The following is an 18805-nucleotide window of genomic DNA, read 5'->3' on the forward strand; positions in this document are numbered from 1 at the left end:
CAAGTCCTGTCTCCAACTGTGTTAGTCAGAAATAGTGAGTCCCTCACAGGAGGGTCCCACATTTCTGAAATCACTGAGGATGCTCTCAGTGAAGATGACCTCCTGTTAGCCAGGATGGCCAAAAGATTGGCTTTAGAGAGACAGCTCCTAGCCATAGAAAGGGAAAGACAAGAGATGGGCCTAGGACCCATCAATGGTGGCAGCAATATAAATAGGGTCAGAGATTCTCCTGACATGTTAAAAATCCCCAAAGGGATTGTGACAAAATATGAAGATGGTGATGACATCACCAAGTGGTTCACAGCTTTTGAGAGGGCTTGTGTAACCAGAAAAGTGAACAGATCTCACGGGGGTGCTCTCCTTTGGGAAATGTTCACTGGAAAGTGTAGGGATAGACTCCTCACACTCTCTGGAAAAGATGCAGAATCTTATGACCTCATGAAGGGTACCCTGATTGAGGGCTTTGGATTCTCCACTGAGGAGTACAGGATTAGGTTCAGGGGGGCTCAAAAATCCTCGAGCCAGACCTGGGTTGACTTTGTTGACTACTCAGTGAAAACACTAGATGGTTGGATTCAAGGCAGTGGTGTAAGTAATTATGATGGGCTGTACAATTTATTTGTGAAAGAACACCTGTTAAGTAATTGTTTCAATGATAAACTGCATCAGCATCTGGTAGACCTAGGACCAATTTCTCCCCAAGAATTGGGAAAGAAGGCGGACCATTGGGTCAAGACAAGGGTGTCCAAGACTTCAACAGGGGGTGACCAAAAGAAAGGGGTCACAAAGACTCCCCAGGGGAAGGGTGATGAGACAACCAAAACTAAAAATAGTAAAGAGTCTTCTACAGGCCCCCAAAAACCTGCACAGGAGGGTGGGCCCAGAGCCTCTTCACAAAACAATGGGTACAAGGGTAAAAACTTTGATCCCAAAAAGGCCTGGTGTCATAGCTGTAAACAGCATGGACACCAAACTGGAGACAAGGCCTGTCCCAAGAAAGGTTCCACTCCAAACTCCCATCCAGGTAACACTGGTATGGCTAGTCTCCAAGTGGGATCAACAGTGTGCCCAGAGCAAATCAGGGTCCACACTGAAGCTACTCTAGTTTCTGAGGGTGGGGTAGATTTAGCCACACTAGCTGTCTGGCCGCCTAACATGCAAAAATACAGACAGCAACTCTTAATTAATGGGACTAGAATAGAGGGCCTGAGGGATACAGGTGCCAGTGTCACCATGGTGACAGAGAAACTGGTTTCCCCTGGCCAATACCTGACTGGAAAAACTTACACAGTCACCAACGCTGACAATCAGAGAAAAGTACATCCCATGGCAATGGTTACTTTAGAATGGGGAGGGGTCAATGGCCTGAAACAGGTGGTGGTCTCCTCAAATATCCCAGTGGACTGTCTGCTTGGAAATGACCTGGAGTCCTCAGCATGGGCTGAGGTAGAATTAAAAACCCATGCAGCAATGCTGGGTATCCCTGAACTGGTGTGTGTGAAAACAAGAGCACAATGCAAGGCACAGGGTGAACAAGTAGAGCTGGAGTCTGGAAGAATGGCCCAGCCTACCAAGAGAACAGGAAAGTCAGTTGGGAAACCAACTACAACACAGCAAAAGAAAGGGAACCTCTCTTCTCAGGAAGAAGTTCTGCCCTCTGAGGGAACTGAGCCTTTGGAGCTTGAACCTTATCAGGTTGAGCTCTTAGGCCCAGGGGGACCCTCAAGGGAGGAGCTGTGTAAGGGACAAGAAACCTGTCCCTCTCTTAAAGGCCTTAGGCAGCAAGCTGCTGAAGAGTCCAAAGGCAAGAAAAATGGAACGCATAGGGTCTATTGGGAAGATGGACTCCTGTACACTGAGGCCAGAGACCCCAAACCTGGTGCCACTAGGAGAGTGGTAGTGCCTCAGCTGTTCAGGAAGTTCATCCTAACATTGGCCCATGACATTCCCCTTGCTGGACATTTGGGACAAACCAAGACGTGGGAGAGGTTAGTCAACCACTTCTACTGGCCCAATATGTCCAACATGGTTAAGGAGTTTTGCCTCTCCTGCCCCACCTGTCAAGCCAGTGGTAAGACAGGTGGGCATCCAAAGGCCCCCCTCATTCCACTTCCAGTGGTGGGGGTTCCCTTTGAAAGAGTGGGTGTGGACATAGTTGGTCCACTAGAACCTCCCACAGCCTCAGGAAATATGTATATCCTGGTAGTAGTGGATCATGCTACCAGGTATCCTGAAGCTATTCCCCTTAGGTCGACTACTGCCCCTGCAGTAGCCAAGGCCCTCATTGGTATCTTTACCAGAGTGGGTTTCCCTAAGGAGGTGGTGTCTGACAGAGGTACCAACTTCATGTCAGCATACCTAAAGCACATGTGGAATGAGTGTGGAGTGACTTATAAATTCACTACACCATACCATCCACAAACTAATGGCTTGGTTGAGAGATTCAACAAGACATTAAAAGGCATGATCATGGGGCTCCCAGAAAAACTCAAAAGGAGATGGGATGTCCTCTTGCCATGTCTGCTTTTCGCTTACAGAGAGGTGCCACGGAAGGGAGTAGGATTCTCACCCTTTGAACTTCTGTTTGGTCATCCTGTAAGGGGACCACTTGCCCTTGTTAAAGAAGGCTGGGAGAGACCTCTCCATGAGCCTAAACAGGACATAGTGGACTATGTACTTGGCCTTCGCTCTAGAATGGCAGAGTACATGGAAAAGGCAACCAAAAACCTTGAGGCCAGCCAACAGCTCCAGAAGTTTTGGTATGACCAAAAGGCTGCACTGGTTGAGTTCCAACCAGGGCAGAAAGTCTGGGTTCTGGAGCCTGTGGCTCCCAGGGCACTCCAGGACAAATGGAGTGGCCCTTACCCAGTACTAGAAAGGAAGAGTCAGGTCACCTACCTGGTGGACCTGGGCACAAGCAGGAGCCCCAAGAGGGTGATCCATGTGAACCGCCTTAAGCTCTTCCATGACAGGGCTGATGTGAATCTGTTGATGGTAACAGATGAGGATCAGGAGGCAGAGAGTGAACCTCTCCCTGATCTTCTGTCATCAGACCCAAAAGATGGCACAGTAGATGGAGTGATCTACTCAGACACCCTCTCTGGCCAACAGCAAGCTGATTGTAGGAGAGTCCTACAACAGTTTCCTGAACTCTTCTCCTTAACCCCTGGTCAGACACACCTGTGTACCCATGATGTGGACACAGGAGACAGCATGCCTGTCAAGAACAAAATCTTTAGACAATCTGACCATGTTAAAGAAAGCATCAAGGTGGAAGTCCACAAGATGCTGGAATTGGGAGTAATTGAGCGCTCTGACAGCCCCTGGGCTAGCCCAGTGGTCTTAGTCCCCAAACCTCACACCAAAGATGGAAAGAAAGAGATGAGGTTTTGTGTGGACTACAGAGGGCTCAATTCTGTCACCAAGACAGATGCCCATCCAATTCCAAGAGCTGATGAGCTCATTGATAAATTAGGTGCTGCCAAATTTCTAAGTACCTTTGACTTGACAGCAGGGTACTGGCAAATAAAAATGGCACCTGGAGCAAAAGAAAAGACAGCATTCTCCACACCTGATGGGCATTATCAGTTTACTGTTATGCCCTTTGGTTTAAAGAATGCCCCTGCCACCTTCCAAAGGTTGGTGAATCAAGTCCTTGCTGGCTTGGAGTCCTTTAGCACAGCTTATCTTGATGATATTGCTGTCTTTAGCTCCACCTGGCAGGATCACCTGGTCCACCTGAAGAAGGTTTTGAAGGCTCTGCAATCTGCAGGCCTCTCTATCAAGGCATCCAAATGCCAGATAGGGCAGGGAACTGTGGTTTACTTGGGCCACCTTGTAGGTGGAGGCCAAGTTCAGCCACTCCAACCCAAGATCCAGACTATTCTGGACTGGGTAGCTCCAAAAACCCAGACTCAAGTCAGGGCATTCCTTGGCTTGACTGGGTATTACAGGAGGTTTGTGAAGGGATATGGATCCATTGTGACAGCCCTCACTGAACTCACCTCCAAGAAAATGCCCAAGAAAGTGAACTGGACTGTGGAATGCCAACAGGCCTTTGACACCCTGAAACAAGCAATGTGCTCAGCACCAGTTCTAAAAGCTCCAGATTATTCTAAGCAGTTCATTGTGCAGACTGATGCCTCTGAACATGGGATAGGGGCAGTTTTGTCCCAAACAAATGATGATGGCCTTGACCAGCCTGTTGCTTTCATTAGCAGGAGGTTACTCCCCAGGGAGCAGCGTTGGAGTGCCATTGAGAGGGAGGCCTTTGCTGTGGTTTGGTCCCTGAAGAAGCTGAGACCATACCTCTTTGGGACTCACTTCCTAGTTCAAACTGACCACAGACCTCTCAAATGGCTGATGCAAATGAAAGGTGAAAATCCTAAACTGTTGAGGTGGTCCATCTCCCTACAGGGAATGGACTTTATAGTGGAACACAGACCTGGGACTGCCCATGCCAATGCAGATGGCCTTTCCAGGTTCTTCCACTTAGAAAATGAAGACTCTCTTGGGAAAGGTTAGTCTCATCCTCTTTCGTTTGGGGGGGGGGTTGTGTAAGGAAATGCCTCCTTGGCATGGTTGCCCCCTGACTTTTTGCCTTTGCTGATGCTATGTTTACAATTGAAAGTGTGCTGAGGCCTGCTAACCAGGCCCCAGCACCAGTGTTCTTTCCCTAACCTGTACTTTTGTATCCACAATTGGCAGACCCTGGCATCCAGATAAGTCCCTTGTAACTGGTACTTCTAGTACCAAGGGCCCTGATGCCAAGGAAGGTCTCTAAGGGCTGCAGCATGTCTTATGCCACCCTGGAGACCTCTCACTCAGCACAGACACCCTGCTTGCCAGCTTGTGTGTGCTAGTGAGGACAAAACGAGTAAGTCGACATGGCACTCCCCTCAGGGTGCCATGCCAGCCTCTCACTGCCTATGCAGTATAGGTAAGACACCCCTCTACCAGGCCTTACAGCCCTAAGGCAGGGTGCACTATACCATAGGTGAGGGTACCAGTGCATGAGCATGGTACCCCTACAGTGTCTAAACAAAACCTTAGACATTGTAAGTGCAGGGTAGCCATAAGAGTATATGGTCTGGGAGTTTGTCAAACACGAACTCCACAGCACCATAATGGCTACACTGAAAACTGGGAAGTTTGGTATCAAACTTCTCAGCACAATAAATGCACACTGATGCCAGTGTACATTTTATTGTCAAATACACCCCAGAGGGCACCTTAGAGGTGCCCCCTGAAACTTAACCGACTATCTGTGTAGGCTGACTAGTTTTAGCAGCCTGCCACAAACCGAGACATGTTGCTGGCCCCATGGGGAGAGTGCCTTTGTCACTCTGAGGCCAGTAACAAAGCCTGCACTGGGTGGAGATGCTAACACCTCCCCCAGGCAGGAATTGTCACACCTGGCGGTGAGCCTCAAAGGCTCACCTCCTTTGTGCCAACCCAGCAGGACACTCCAGCTAGTGGAGTTGCCCGCCCCCTCCGGCCAGGCCCCACTTTTGGCGGCAAGGCCGGAGAAAATAATGAGAAAAACAAGGAGGAGTCACTGGCCAGTCAGGACAGCCCCTAAGGTGTCCTGAGCTGAAGTGACTCTAACTTTTAGAAATCCTCCATCTTGCAGATGGAGGATTCCCCCAATAGGGTTAGGATCGTGACCCCCTCCCCTTGGGAGGAGGCACAAAGAGGGTGTACCCACCCTCAGGGCTAGTAGCCATTGGCTACTAACCCCCCAGACCTAAACACGCCCTTAAATTTAGTATTTAAGGGCTACCCTGAACCCTAGAAAATTAGATTCCTGCAACTACAAGAAGAAGGACTGCCCAGCTGAAAACCCCTGCAGCGGAAGACCAGAAGACGACAACTGCCTTGGCTCCAGAAACTCACCGGCCTGTCTCCTGCCTTCCAAAGATCCTGCTCCAGCGACGCCTTCCAAAGGGACCAGCGACCTCGACATCCTCTGAGGACTGCCCCTGCTTCGAAAAGACAAGAAACTCCCGAGGACAGCGGACCTGCTCCAAGAAAAGCTGCAACTTTGTTTCCAGCAGCTTTAAAGAACCCTGCAAGCTCCCCGCAAGAAGCGTGAGACTTGCAACACCGCACCCGGCGACCCCGACTCGGCTGGTGGAGATCCGACACCTCAGGAGGGACCCCAGGACTACTCTGATACTGTGAGTACCAAAACCTGTCCCCCCTGAGCCCCCACAGCGCCGCCTGCAGAGGGAATCCCGAGGCTTCCCCTGACCGCGACTCTTTGAACCTAAAGTCCCGACGCCTGGGAGAGACCCTGCACCCGCAGCCCCCAGGACCTGAAGGACCGGACTTTCACTGGAGAAGTGACCCCCAGGAGTCCCTCTCCCTTGTCCAAGTGGAGGTTTCCCCGAGGAATCCCCCCCTTGCCTGCCTACAGCGCTGAAGAGATCCCGAGATCTCTCATAGACTAACATTGCGAACCCGACGCCTGTTTCTACACTGCACCCGGCCGCCCCCGCGCTGCTGAGGGTGAAATTTCTGTGTGGACTTGTGTCCCCCCCGGTGCCCTACAAAACCCCCCTGGTCTGCCCTCCGAAGACGCGGGTACTTACATGTAGAATTTGAACCTGTGGTTCTTAAAATAAACTAAGAAAAGATATTTTTCTATACAAAAACCTATTGGCTGGATTTGTCTCTGAGTGTGTGTACCTCATTTATTGTCTATGTGTATGTACAACAAATGCTTAACACTACTCCTTGGATAAGCCTACTGCTCGACCACACTACCACAAAATAGAGCATTAGTATTATCTCTTTTTGCCACTATCTTACCTCTAAGGGGAACCCTTGGACTCTGTGCATGCTATTCCTTACTTTGAAATAGCACATTCAGAGCCAACTTCCTACATATCTTTATTTTGGTTCCTTTACTGTGAACTAATGCCCTTTTACTTGTGGCTGTTACTCTTTGATGTGCTGCTGCGTTTTTGCAATACTTGTTCTCCTGTTCTCCATGGTGGATGCTGTCTGACCAGTACTCTACTTTCCTTATTGCAGTTTGATGGGGAGCATATTGTGAGCGGCTCCTTGGACACCTCTATCCGTGTCTGGGATGTGGAAAGTGGAAATTGTTTGCACACGCTCATGGGTCACCAGTCCCTGACCAGTGGCATGGAGCTGCGGGACAACACCCTGGTCTCAGGAAATGCCGACTCCACTGTGAAGATCTGGGATATAAAGACAGGACAGTGCTTGCAGACGTTGCAGGGTGAGTTTGTGTCTGGCATCTGGGTTCCGGAAACAGAGTGGCAGAGCAATTGTCTAATGTTCTTTGAACTTAGAGTAACTCTCCAATACTCTATGTGCTACCAAACACCAGCAATAAACTTATCTTAAGCCTCTCACTAAACAACACTTTTGCTGTTTTTTCATTATGCTTAAGTTTCAAAATAGGCAGAGGAGCCTTCGAGACACTATTTAGGACTAAACCTTGGAACATTTGATAAACCATTAAATGTGTAGTGGTAACCATGTTTGAGCTTGAATGTTTGCAATATTTTGGAAAGAAAATTTAAAGCTGTGGAGAAACTCATGTGGCAAGTGCAACTAGAAGCAGAAAAAGGAAATACATTCTTAATGGGGTTTCCACTGTTCTCTGCATCTAGAAGAAGGCTTTGATTATTTAGTTTCACTAACTGTTAAGTGAAGCAAGGAACTCCTATGTAGAAAATGCTTTCCTTCAAGCAGTTCTGATACAAATGTAAGTTTGTTAGACCCTAAGGTTTCTAATTGAGAAATGATGCACCTTCATAATGGGCCAGAACATAGAGGCAAACCAAATGACCATCTTTCTTTTGGCTTTATGTGCTACTCCTCTTTCATAAGCATCAGGGGTCGTTATATGGGCTCTTTAGTGATTGATATTACTAAGAAGCTAGGAACTGTGTGGCTGAAAAACCACAGCTGCTGAAGTGGTCTTCCCGAGGAACAGTGGGCTTGGTGGATGAGAAGCATTGCTGGAAACATGGTGCACTGTCTGATTTAAACCAAATTGAGAAAAGACTGAGCAGACTGTTTTGCACATTTACACACTGTAAGTAATTCTTCTCTCTAATGGTTGGGTCCAGAAGTGCTAGATTACAAAACAGTTTTTCCTCCCCTTGGCGTCCGCATAAGTGGATCCTTCATGACTCAGTGTGTCATTGACCAAATACACAAAACACCCCCTAACGCGACTTCCATCTCAGATACGTTTTTTCTTCTTCAACCATTGGGTTTAGAGGTTCACTGAGTGTGCTCCCAAAGATGTTTTGACAAATTCATTGCGTGCCCTCAATAGATCGCCATGGTCATCGAGAGAGCAGCAGAGGCGATTGTTGATGCTGGACCAAGATTTTCAGGGATATTCTAGGAGTTTTCAACATAAGAGAATGAGACTTTGTGAAAGTGGGCCCCTAAGATTCATTTACATCATTTTGTATAATTAGCACAATCTTCAATTTCTGGCCTGGTATCTGGTGTGTTCTAGGAAGTTAGCGTTTAGCGACGAACATCCAGTATGTATGTTCTGCATCCCATGGGACCATAATTCTCAAGATTGCTGAGATTGTTCGAATTTAAAGTCAAAAACTTTGTTAAACATAGCTCTTACTTGTTTATTGGGCAGCCGTGGATATGTCATGGCAAAAGGAGATGGTAGGTAGAAACGAAATGCTCTGTCATTGGAGAGTATTGGTTTCTCTGGGAAGGCAATTAAGAGGACCCAAAAGGCAAACTCCAGGCAGACTTTGACCTCTGGGATAGTCGAGACAGAGTTTGAAGGGCCAGCGCTCAAAAACAGACTCTCAGTGTACAAGGAAAAAGCTTTCAAAGCTGCCAATAGAAGGAGCATCCAGGCTTACAATCAAGATGCAGAAGTCGAAACCCTTACGGACTATGTTCCATCACTAAAAACAGAAAACCCCACTAACGAGAAAATCTTCAGTATAAGGGAGCCCCAAACTTCCCATCCTACCGGTTCCAAAGATAGATTCCCCAGTAAGGAGACGCTGAAGGGTGATAACTTGACTTCTGAGGATAATTGAGCTCGAAAGGATAGGATGGCAGCCTTGAAGAAAAGTCTCACCGAGGGGCAACAATACCTCTGACAGTCAAAGCCATGAAGGGGCGGTTAAAAGGGCACTGAAGGCAGAACTAGAACATCTCATGAAAAATAAAAGGCTTTTTGAAGGCTCTCTGTCAGGCACACAAAATTCCTAACCTTCTAAAACGTCTGGGAATCGGAAAGATTAGAGAGGTGTCCTAAAAGTAAGGCCACACAGCAGGGGCCCGAACACGAGCAGGCTGAACAGGAGCACACTGAGATGGATGAGGAACCCCGTTACCCACAGGTCAAGGTTGTTACAGCAGAAACTGCATTCAGTGTACACAAGGAAGAGATACTATAGGACCACAGGAGGGGGTGGACGTGTATCTTTCTAGGGCATCCCCACCTGATGACCATCTCTGTGTATCATGAGGTGGTTAAAAGGGCAGCAGCTGCATTTGGGGCCCAGATGTAAGTTGTGCCAGCCAGAAACATATTTTCTAATTGAAACATTGAGTCCTGCTTACAGCAAAAAACATTTTTTCCCAGTCGCCCTCATATGTTCCAGAGCAAGGAGGTGTTCAGCAGACCAGCAACCTCTAAGGCAGTAAGACCAATGATGAAGAAAAAATACAAGACATCAACTCAGAATCCAAATATATCCAGTCACATGAAGAGCCACATTACCGCATAGTCTCCGCAGCCAAGAAGATGGCTGTCACCAGCTGCATTTGGCCCACCACCAGACAGGAACGGTACGAGGTTGGAGGCTGTGGGTAGGACAGTGGAGAGACCCAGAGCCACTCAGTGGTGGCACGGCAACTCAGTTGAACTTCTGAACAGGTTAGTTCATCAGCACTGGGAAGATATGGAAGATCTCATGATGCATCTTCAAGAGGAATTACAAAACGCGTTAAACAGTGATTGAGTAGGGGAAAAGCAATGCTAATTTGTGTCTGAAATAAGTCTTAGTCTCTGTCGATACAGCTAGCAGGAAATTGTCCATTGTCACGTTGCTTCGCAGGGATGTTTGCCTTTGCATCTCAGGTTTAAAACAGAGATAAAGGCAACTATTGTAAACCTGCCAACTATGGGTAGCCCTCTGACCCAGAAGACCACCACCTCTGGAGAGCACTAAGGAGGCCAACAAAAGAGCTAAAGCCAACAGGGCACTTTAATACCATGGAGGGACTTCTTGAGAGAAGAGGTATCACTGAGAGAGGCTAAGGAAGACCACTCTACATACCTTAATTTCAAAAACAAGCCACAGGGAACCAATCAGCTAAGCTACACGTTAGAAGCAAACACAACAGCCCAACACATTATTCGGGGAAGAGGTAAGTCAAGAGGTAGAACCTCTAGGGAGCAGCCCCTCCATCTTCAAAGTTACTTGATGCAGGATTAGGGACTCGCTAGGCACCTAGGAGGGCATAGCTACAGACAAAAAGGATGCAAAGCCTGATAAAACACTAACACTGAGTAGCATTTGCTTAGGACCCCCACCCCCCAAATAAAACAAAAATAACAAAGGTGCACAGAAATAAAAAATCTCAAATTCTTCAGACAAAAGTTAAGAAACTATTGGAAAATGAGGCTGTAGGGAAAGTACCTATAGGAGAGAGAACCACAAAGGGGGGTGGGGTGTAAGCGGACTACTTTGTGGTACCAAAGCAAAATATACCTATGTGACCAATCTTGTGAACAAATTCAGCAGTATTATGCAATGATTGTGTCTGTATTTACTAGTACTCATGGCTTACTAATTGTAAGAATGGTTTTGCAGCATGAATCCTTTCCTGGAATCAAATGCTGTGCATTATTCCGCCATCTAGTGGTTGGGTCCAGAAATGTATGTTCTAGTCACACAATATCAGGGAGAGGAGGGACCTTGTCGCGTCCCATCGAGAGACACCGCCGGCAAACATCCTGAAGCCCCATCGGGGGACACAGCGAGGAAAAACACCACCGCCAACAGAGAATTAAGAAAGATGGCTAGGGCAAAAAAGGTTCACTGAAAAAACTCCTTTTAAACTTTGTGCCAATTGTCATCACAAATTTGTAAAGCGAGACCCCCACGAGTTCTGCAACCTTTTCCTACTGGAGGACCACAAGGACGAAGACTACAAGGCCTGCACCAAATTTATGCCGAAGACTCTAAAGGTACGACACAGGCAAAAACTCAAGTACTAAACCATGGCAGTGGCTCAGAAGTAGGAATCTCTCTGACACCTAGGCCTTTCAGGTGATGAAGAGCAGAACTTGGAGGAGGCCAAACCGGCGAGACGGGGAGACTTGGACCTCAAAATCTTTGCGTCCCAAGCAGAGTAGGTTCAGCTTCAGAAGAAGGGGTGGAAGGATGCCTAAAGAAAAAAGGTAAAACTGCAGAAAGGCTCAGCCTTGTAAGTCCACAGATAAACCCCCAAAAGCAGCCTTGGAGTCAAAACCAACAGTGACCAAAGGTCAGCAAAGGCCAAAAGAACTGCACGGATCCCAACCAAAAGATATTGTAGGCCAAAAGTTGCTGTCAAAACACTCAGGAAAAACCCCACAGTTGCAAGGGAGCGTGAGAGAAAACGAGAGCGTCGAAGACGCCAGAGCCCACAACACCAAAAAGGATAACTTCACTGACGAACGGATGAAGCAGACTTAAGGGCACAAGAACACTAAAGAAAAAAGAGTACGTTCGAGACAGGAATGGCTGCTCTCATCCAGAGAAAGAAGGAATTCAGCGATTCCTTGAAACAGTTCTGTATCCCTGCAAGACACTCAACTGCTACAGAGGCGGATCATCCGGAGGGGGAGGCACCATCGGCCCTGGGGCCCTACGAAGAAGAAGAAGAGTTCTTTGAAATCGAAGGTCAGAATATGCACAGGGCTTCGACGACAGTCAGTTCGAAGAAACAGGGCAGGACCTTGGCGCCAAATCACCTGAAGAAGGTATAGCCCATGGGTACTCGCATACATTTTCCGAGGGGCCACAAAGTTTAGTCTGTGGTGTGATCGAGGGCATTGATGGAAGCAGCATGATGGTTTGGTGGGTGGGCCGGGGATGATTGTAGGGGACGCAAAGCATGTACGTATAATGGCTGAATTGCACAATATGAAACCAGAAAACCTGGGCTCAATCCTGGCTTCCCCAGTTGACCAAATTGTGTAATTATAGGTGATTGTTTTATTTAACTTTTCCTCCTTTTTCTTCATTATCACATATAGGAGAACCTCGAAATACATGCCTTCGGGATGTCCCTGTATAAACCCTTCGCCTGTGTTTGATTCAATTAAACTTTAATGTTGTTCATGTATAATGGCAACCCAGGCGACCCAAGTTGTGCACATAACAGCTGACTTGACACTTAGTTCCCTACTGACATTGTTGTTAGGGAGGGGAGAAGAAAAATGTTTCTAAATTCCTGTTTGAAAACTATCACTTATTAAAAAATACTTCTCAATACAATTCATGGATATAATCTGATGTATTAAAGTGAAACCGTTCTGCATTTTTTTTTTATTTTTTATTATGAAGAGTCTTTATGATATTTTTACATCTTTGCTGCAAGATATCCTTAAAAATGAATGAGTTCACAAAGTTAAATGGTGCAGGACACCCTATTTATTTCCTTTGTTTAACATAACTTAACCTTTAACTAAATGCTTGCCCATTTATTCAATATATTTTTAATATTAGAGCTGAGTCGAATAAACAGCAGCCCAGTACTGCTGTTGAACAGGGGGCCGCATGTAAAGGTCATGAGGGCCGGATGTGGCCTCCAGGCTGTACTTTGAGTATCACTGGTATAGCCAATTACCCATCTAGGCCAACCCCACCAGATGACCTCTCCATGTACAACAGCCTGGTGAAGAGAGCTGCTGCAAACATATGGGGTACAACTGGAAGAAGAGGAGGAGGAGGAGGGATCATGCTACCTTCTAGAAACCATATTGCCACCCAGAAGGGAAATCTGTATCTGCCCATGCTGCCTAGCATCCTGGATCACGGTAAGGTGGCCTTCAGGGAGTGAGCCACTTCAAGGCAGTCACACCAAGGGGGGAGAAAAAATATAAACATTCCACTCAGGACTCGAAATACATCAAGGGCAATGTTTCTGCAGATTCTGTTATTGTCACCACTGCAAAGAAGAAAACCAGCACAAACACCTCAATTGGGCCACCCCCCGAGAGGGGAAAAAAGAGGCTGGACCTGGTGGGTAGAAAATGTAAAAGGAGGCCGCTACGAGAATAGCCAACTCCTCTACCCTCTTGAATCGTTATGTACACCAACAGTGGCAGGAAATTGAAAGCCTCATGCAACACTTCCCAGAGGAATACAAGAAGAGGGCCAAGGCGGTCATACAAGAAGGGATAGGCATTACGAATACATGCCTGAAGTCTGCGCTAGTCGCAGCAGATACAGCCTACAGGCTGATGTGCACAGAAACAATCTTAAGATACGCCTAGCTTAGGATCTCCGGTTTCAAGCCAGAGGTACAAGCATCCATAATAAACATGCCCTTCACAGGAGATGTTTTTTTTGGTCAGGTTGTGAACGACACCTTACAACAGATAAAAAAGGACAAGAAGATGACCGAAGCAATGGGAGCTCCTCAATTCAGGGGCACACATAAAAGAGGCATCCCCAGTAGAAGACCGACTGGTGGGGCACCCTTTAATACAGGGCAGCAACAAAACAAACAACAAGGTTTCTCTCCAAGCCACACAACCCCAAACCTACCAACAATGGCATCACCTAGAGAGTCAGCTCTTTTGAGGTAGGGCAAGAGGAAGGGGACACCCCACAAAGGGCGCTGGAACATCAAGCAAATGACTCACAAGTCAAGGATGCCCAAAACATAATACCAGTGGGGGACAGAATCACAGGTTTTCTCCAGGAGTGGAGAAACATAACGACAGACAAATGGATCCTGAATATAATCCGTTACGGATACTGCATAGAAATGACCAAACAGCCTCCACAAAGACCTCCAAGGGTGAAGCCCTTAAAAGGAGAGGAACTAAAACAACTCAGAGCAGAGGTCCAAGAACTATTCTTAGAGCCATAGAGCATGTGCCAACACAAGAGAAACACACGAGGAACTACTCACCATATTATCTAGTTCCAAAACAATATCTAACCTTACGGCCAATCCTGGACCTCACCTTTATAAACAAATTAATTCAACATAACACTTCAAAATGACAACTTTACAAGAAGTAATCCCACTGCTGCAAGACGGAGATTAAATGGCCACCTTAGATCCAAAGGATGCATACCTACATATCCCCATGAATGAAGGTCACACGAAATAGCTATGATTTGTACTAGAGAAAAGACACTACGTAAAATCTGTGCCAGGAGTCTTCTCCAGGGTATTCTCTGCAGTAGTGGCACACTTAAGACAAGGAACCCAAACTTGATGATTGGCTGGTAAAAGCACTATCAAGGAGCAAATGCACAAGAGATGTACAAACAGTCATCCACACATTACACATCTTGGGTCTCACATAAAACAAAAACCTAGAGATGTAAACAAGGGCACACTTCACCAAGCATAAAGGGCTACTCTATCATCATGGATAATGTCTCTCTACAAGACATCTGCAAAGCATCTACATGGTCACCTAAACACACGTTCACAAGACACTATTGTATTGATCTAGAAACATGCAACGAGGCAGCAGTGGGTCCATCAGTATTAAGACGTGTGTTCTCGAGGGCGTGGCCCAGCAGCCAAAGATGGTGGTCAGGCTTCTCTGTGCTCCAGCTGTGACTCTGCAAGTCATCTGTGGGGGCTACCCGCACTAGTACACAGATTTGGTCCACCGGGAACGACTCCTGCCACTCCGAGTCACCTCTTATGCTGTTGGAGGAGAGAGGGAAGTGAACGCCATGCCATCGATGCCTCCGGGCACAGAGCAGAGGCTACTAACTCTGGGTGCAGGGAGATTGCGCAGTGGCCTTAGGACTTTCCATCGGTGGGGGCAGTGTGTGTCTCCCCCTCCAGTAGTGGGGGTGCCTCAAGCTCAAAGGCGAGAGGAGGCCACAGAGGAATGGATGTTCCGGGCAGGATGCTGTAGCATCGGCGGCCCTGCGGGGTGCCATCCAGAGATCTGGAAAACCCACTGCCTTTGGCGTCCCATCCCAGCGGCACCGAAGCTGAATACACCAGAGAGTCCCGTCTGGCGAGACTTGGCACCAACGAACTGGGCTCGCCTAGATGAGGGCCTGGAGCGCAAGAGAGAAACAGAGGGTGAAAGACCTGATCCTCCACTAGACACCCATCACAGAAAAGAGGTGCAGCAGTTGGAGCAATTGGAGGCCAAATGTGCCTGCAGATTCTTATGTTATGTTGAGGGAAATTGTAAAATGGGGCGACAGATACTTCCACTGTAGAAGTGTGGAGAAAGGGGCGTTTGTTCACGGGTCGCATTACACCCCGATATATGGGGAAGTTCTTTTAAGTTCATGTGGTTGTGGTGTTCTTTTTTCATTTAATGTTTCGAACCACCATGGAAACAAGCATCAGAGAAGCAGATTCAAGTCACAGCAAGAAATCCCTGGCCAAAGCAAAAGTGTTCCCAAGGCCTCTGCACGGTAGGAAGACAGATACCGGGCCAACAAATGGTCGCTACATTAGTGACCCCTCGCGCAAGGGAGGGAAACTTCACTTAATCTAGTGATTTCCTACTGAACACAGCAGCAAAGATCCCGGTAAAGCACTATCACTCCAATTGGCGCAGGTTATCCCTAAGATAGTACAAAAGGGTCTGACTGGGTTTATACCTCAGTTATGCAACAGCGTCTTAGCCATCCCCACTGTTGGGTGCACTCTCAAAGGAACATGCAGCTACTCCTCGTGATTGTATCCCGAGCTGCGGTGAAGGCATACGTGAGATAATCTTCTTCAGGTCTTGACTAGGATGGGATATAGCCCGACCTTCTGTTGATGGGTACGGCTCCTTTACCACAACCCAGTGACATGGGTCAAGGTGAATGGCTCCTTCTCGAAAGAGTTTGAACCGGAGAAAGGACATGCCATGGATGTCTCCTCTAACCGTTCCTGTTTGCGCTATCTGGAGCCCCTTGCCTGTTGGCCAGAGCAGATGTGATTGGCTTCCCCGAGGTCACAGGTGAACCGAAGGAGGTCTCCCGGTAAGCAGGTGATATCTTATTGTACCTCGCTGACTTGGCTGTTTCAATCCCTGCAGTATTTTTGGTGTTTTTAAATTTTGAGAGTTGTACAGGATATAAAATCAACTGGGATAAATCGGTACTGTACCAAATGGTTACTTGGTCCCCGGAGATACTGATCCCACCTCAGATAGTGACTATCAGATAGGATTTCTGCTACCTGGGGTTAGAAATGATGCCATCCACACAGCGTTTCTTGAAGGGAACATGGAGGCGGTCTATCAGACCTTTCTGCAAAATGTTGGCCACTGGAGGCAACTGCCTTTCTGTATCATGGAAAAGCTGTCCTTTTTAAGATGACTACCCTGCTCAAATTCAAGATTTGTTCTGCAAAACTCCCCATGGCCAATACCCGAAGAATTCTTTAATAAAATTGACAGCACGCTACAGACCTAATCCCGTACCACCCCGAGCATTGCCCTCCAAACCCTGTAGAGGATGGTATGTCCTATGGGCAGCCTGTTGTGCTTGGTGAGGGGTCCGTTAGGGTGGCACAATTCGTGCTGCAGCCCCTTTGGACCCTCTTCAGTACCTCGGGCCCTAAGTACCAGGGGTACCATTTACTAGGGACTTACAGAGGGTGCTAAACAATTTGCCTGATGGGGAAACAATTGTACAGTTTTGGGAACGAGATCTGGCCCTGGGCACCTGGTGAGCAAGGAACCCAGTGTACTTTCAGTCAAAATCACATCATGTTCCAGGCAAAACGTGTGAGAAAGAGGCACTTTCCTACAATCTCTGTTCACTAAGAACTAAGTGGGAGACAGGCCTCAGTCTCATAGAGGACTTTGACTCGGATGCAGCACTGATGCTCTTTCGGAACGTAGCAATAAAACAAGCTTGAGGCTCATACAACTTACAGTCCTTCACAGGGTATATTATACTAGATCACAATTGTTTACAATGGGAAGGGCACAACCCCCCAACTATCTACGATGTGGAGAGTACATGGGCACCTTTATTCATAATGGTTGGTCATTTCCACACATATAGACACACTGGAAGGAAGTAGTTAGAGAATTAAGGAATGTTTTGTTATATAGTTCCTATGAATCAAGTAGGACTGTGTATCTGGTCAACATAAACATCAGGGTATGGGGCCTTAGTCCGCATATACCATTAGGAAATGTTAACCTGGTTCCTAACTAGCTCACATTGCCCCATCTGAAACCAGAAACACCAGATGGGTTTTGCAACCTCGAACATGACTACTCAGATTCCCAATAAAATCGTGGAACAGATTTACCCTTTTGTTGTCACTTAGAGTACCTAAGATAAGACAGGAGAGAGATACGAAAATGTATTTTAGAGCATTTATTGCAATAGTCTTATTCTTGCATAAAAAACATGGGCTGCGATTATTAGGCAAACCTAACAAAGTATTGTAACCAGGATTACAAAGATGGTGAAAAATATAGCCATGGTTTTGTGAGTGTGTTGGCACCCTCCTATGTGGAACTACCTATGCTGCTGAGAGCGTAGTCGGAGCACCCTCTGCCAGATCTATTGAGAAAACCAGACCTCCCATACCTGGGTAAGATGTACCGGCAAACCAGGAAGCCGGTATGGTGTAATGCAGGCTGTTGGTCCTGTGAAGAGTTTAGGTCAGATTCAGGATTAGCATCAAAGTCAGCCAAGCTGCATCTCGGGCTCTGTGTGCCGCGTTGCAAGAAAACCCCAACCAAAGTGTTTCTCTCCTGCATTTGGCACAGAGGCAATTTTCATAATATAAGCATAATAAATGTCATACTGTGTCAGAGGTGCAAGCCCGACTCTGTGATATGTCTCTGCTGACAATCCGAATGATTAGTGTACATGTTATGTGCGCTCAGCCTTGGACACAGTGTACAGCTAGATGGCATCAACACTTACTAGGAACAAGCAACATATACGATGATTTCTGAGTATAGTATCACATAAATTAAAAGCCATGTAATGGTTACAGACAGAAAAGAAATACTAAGTTAAAAATATGCTTCTACAAATGGAGGCTCAAAACAGGCCTTAGTGTGCTTTACTACAGTTCTGGAAACTAATGTCCCTTCCAGCCATCATCAGAAGCCACAGTATGAACATCGTGTCATATGCCGATGACACACAACTCATTTCCCTCACCGAAGACCAAAAGGAACTTCCACTCAGGAATGGAAGTCATCGCCACCTGGATGAGAGAAAGCTGCCTCAAGCTCAACTCCGACAAGACCGAGCTCCTCATCTTTGGAAACACCGCCTCAGCTTGGGACGACTCCTGGTGGCCCACATCCCTCAGTGCCACTTGCCCTCCCGCTCCCTCCACCCGCACTGACAGAGCATGCCTGCAACCTAGGCATCATCCTCGACTCCTCCCTATCCGTTTACAAAAACTGATTGATTCCACGCCACAGTTCTTAATTCTAGGAATACCAGGTGACCTAGACATCCACAGAAAGCACGTAATATTCTGCACTCTGGGTTTGTGCATAGCAAAAAGGGACGTATCCACTAAATAGGGAAGTCCTACACCCCTTCAACCATCCCTGCCCCCCATCCCAGTCACCACAAAAAGCCAGTAG

General features: G+C 47.2%; 1 protein-coding gene across 2 annotated transcripts in view; it reads left to right on the forward strand.

Moving 5' to 3' along the window:
• Window positions 1-18805, forward strand: part of LOC138249678 (F-box/WD repeat-containing protein 7-like) — a 326410-nt gene that overhangs the window by 296015 nt on the left and 11590 nt on the right. For both annotated transcript variants that reach the window (XM_069203645.1, XM_069203646.1), the window contains exon 12: window positions 7039-7249. In XM_069203645.1, coding sequence (XP_069059746.1) covers window positions 7039-7249 — 211 coding nt within the window. The remainder of the gene's footprint in view (window positions 1-7038; window positions 7250-18805) is intronic.

This window comes from Pleurodeles waltl, chromosome 8 (assembly GCF_031143425.1).
Source record: "Pleurodeles waltl isolate 20211129_DDA chromosome 8, aPleWal1.hap1.20221129, whole genome shotgun sequence".
NCBI lineage: Eukaryota > Metazoa > Chordata > Amphibia > Caudata > Salamandridae > Pleurodeles > Pleurodeles waltl.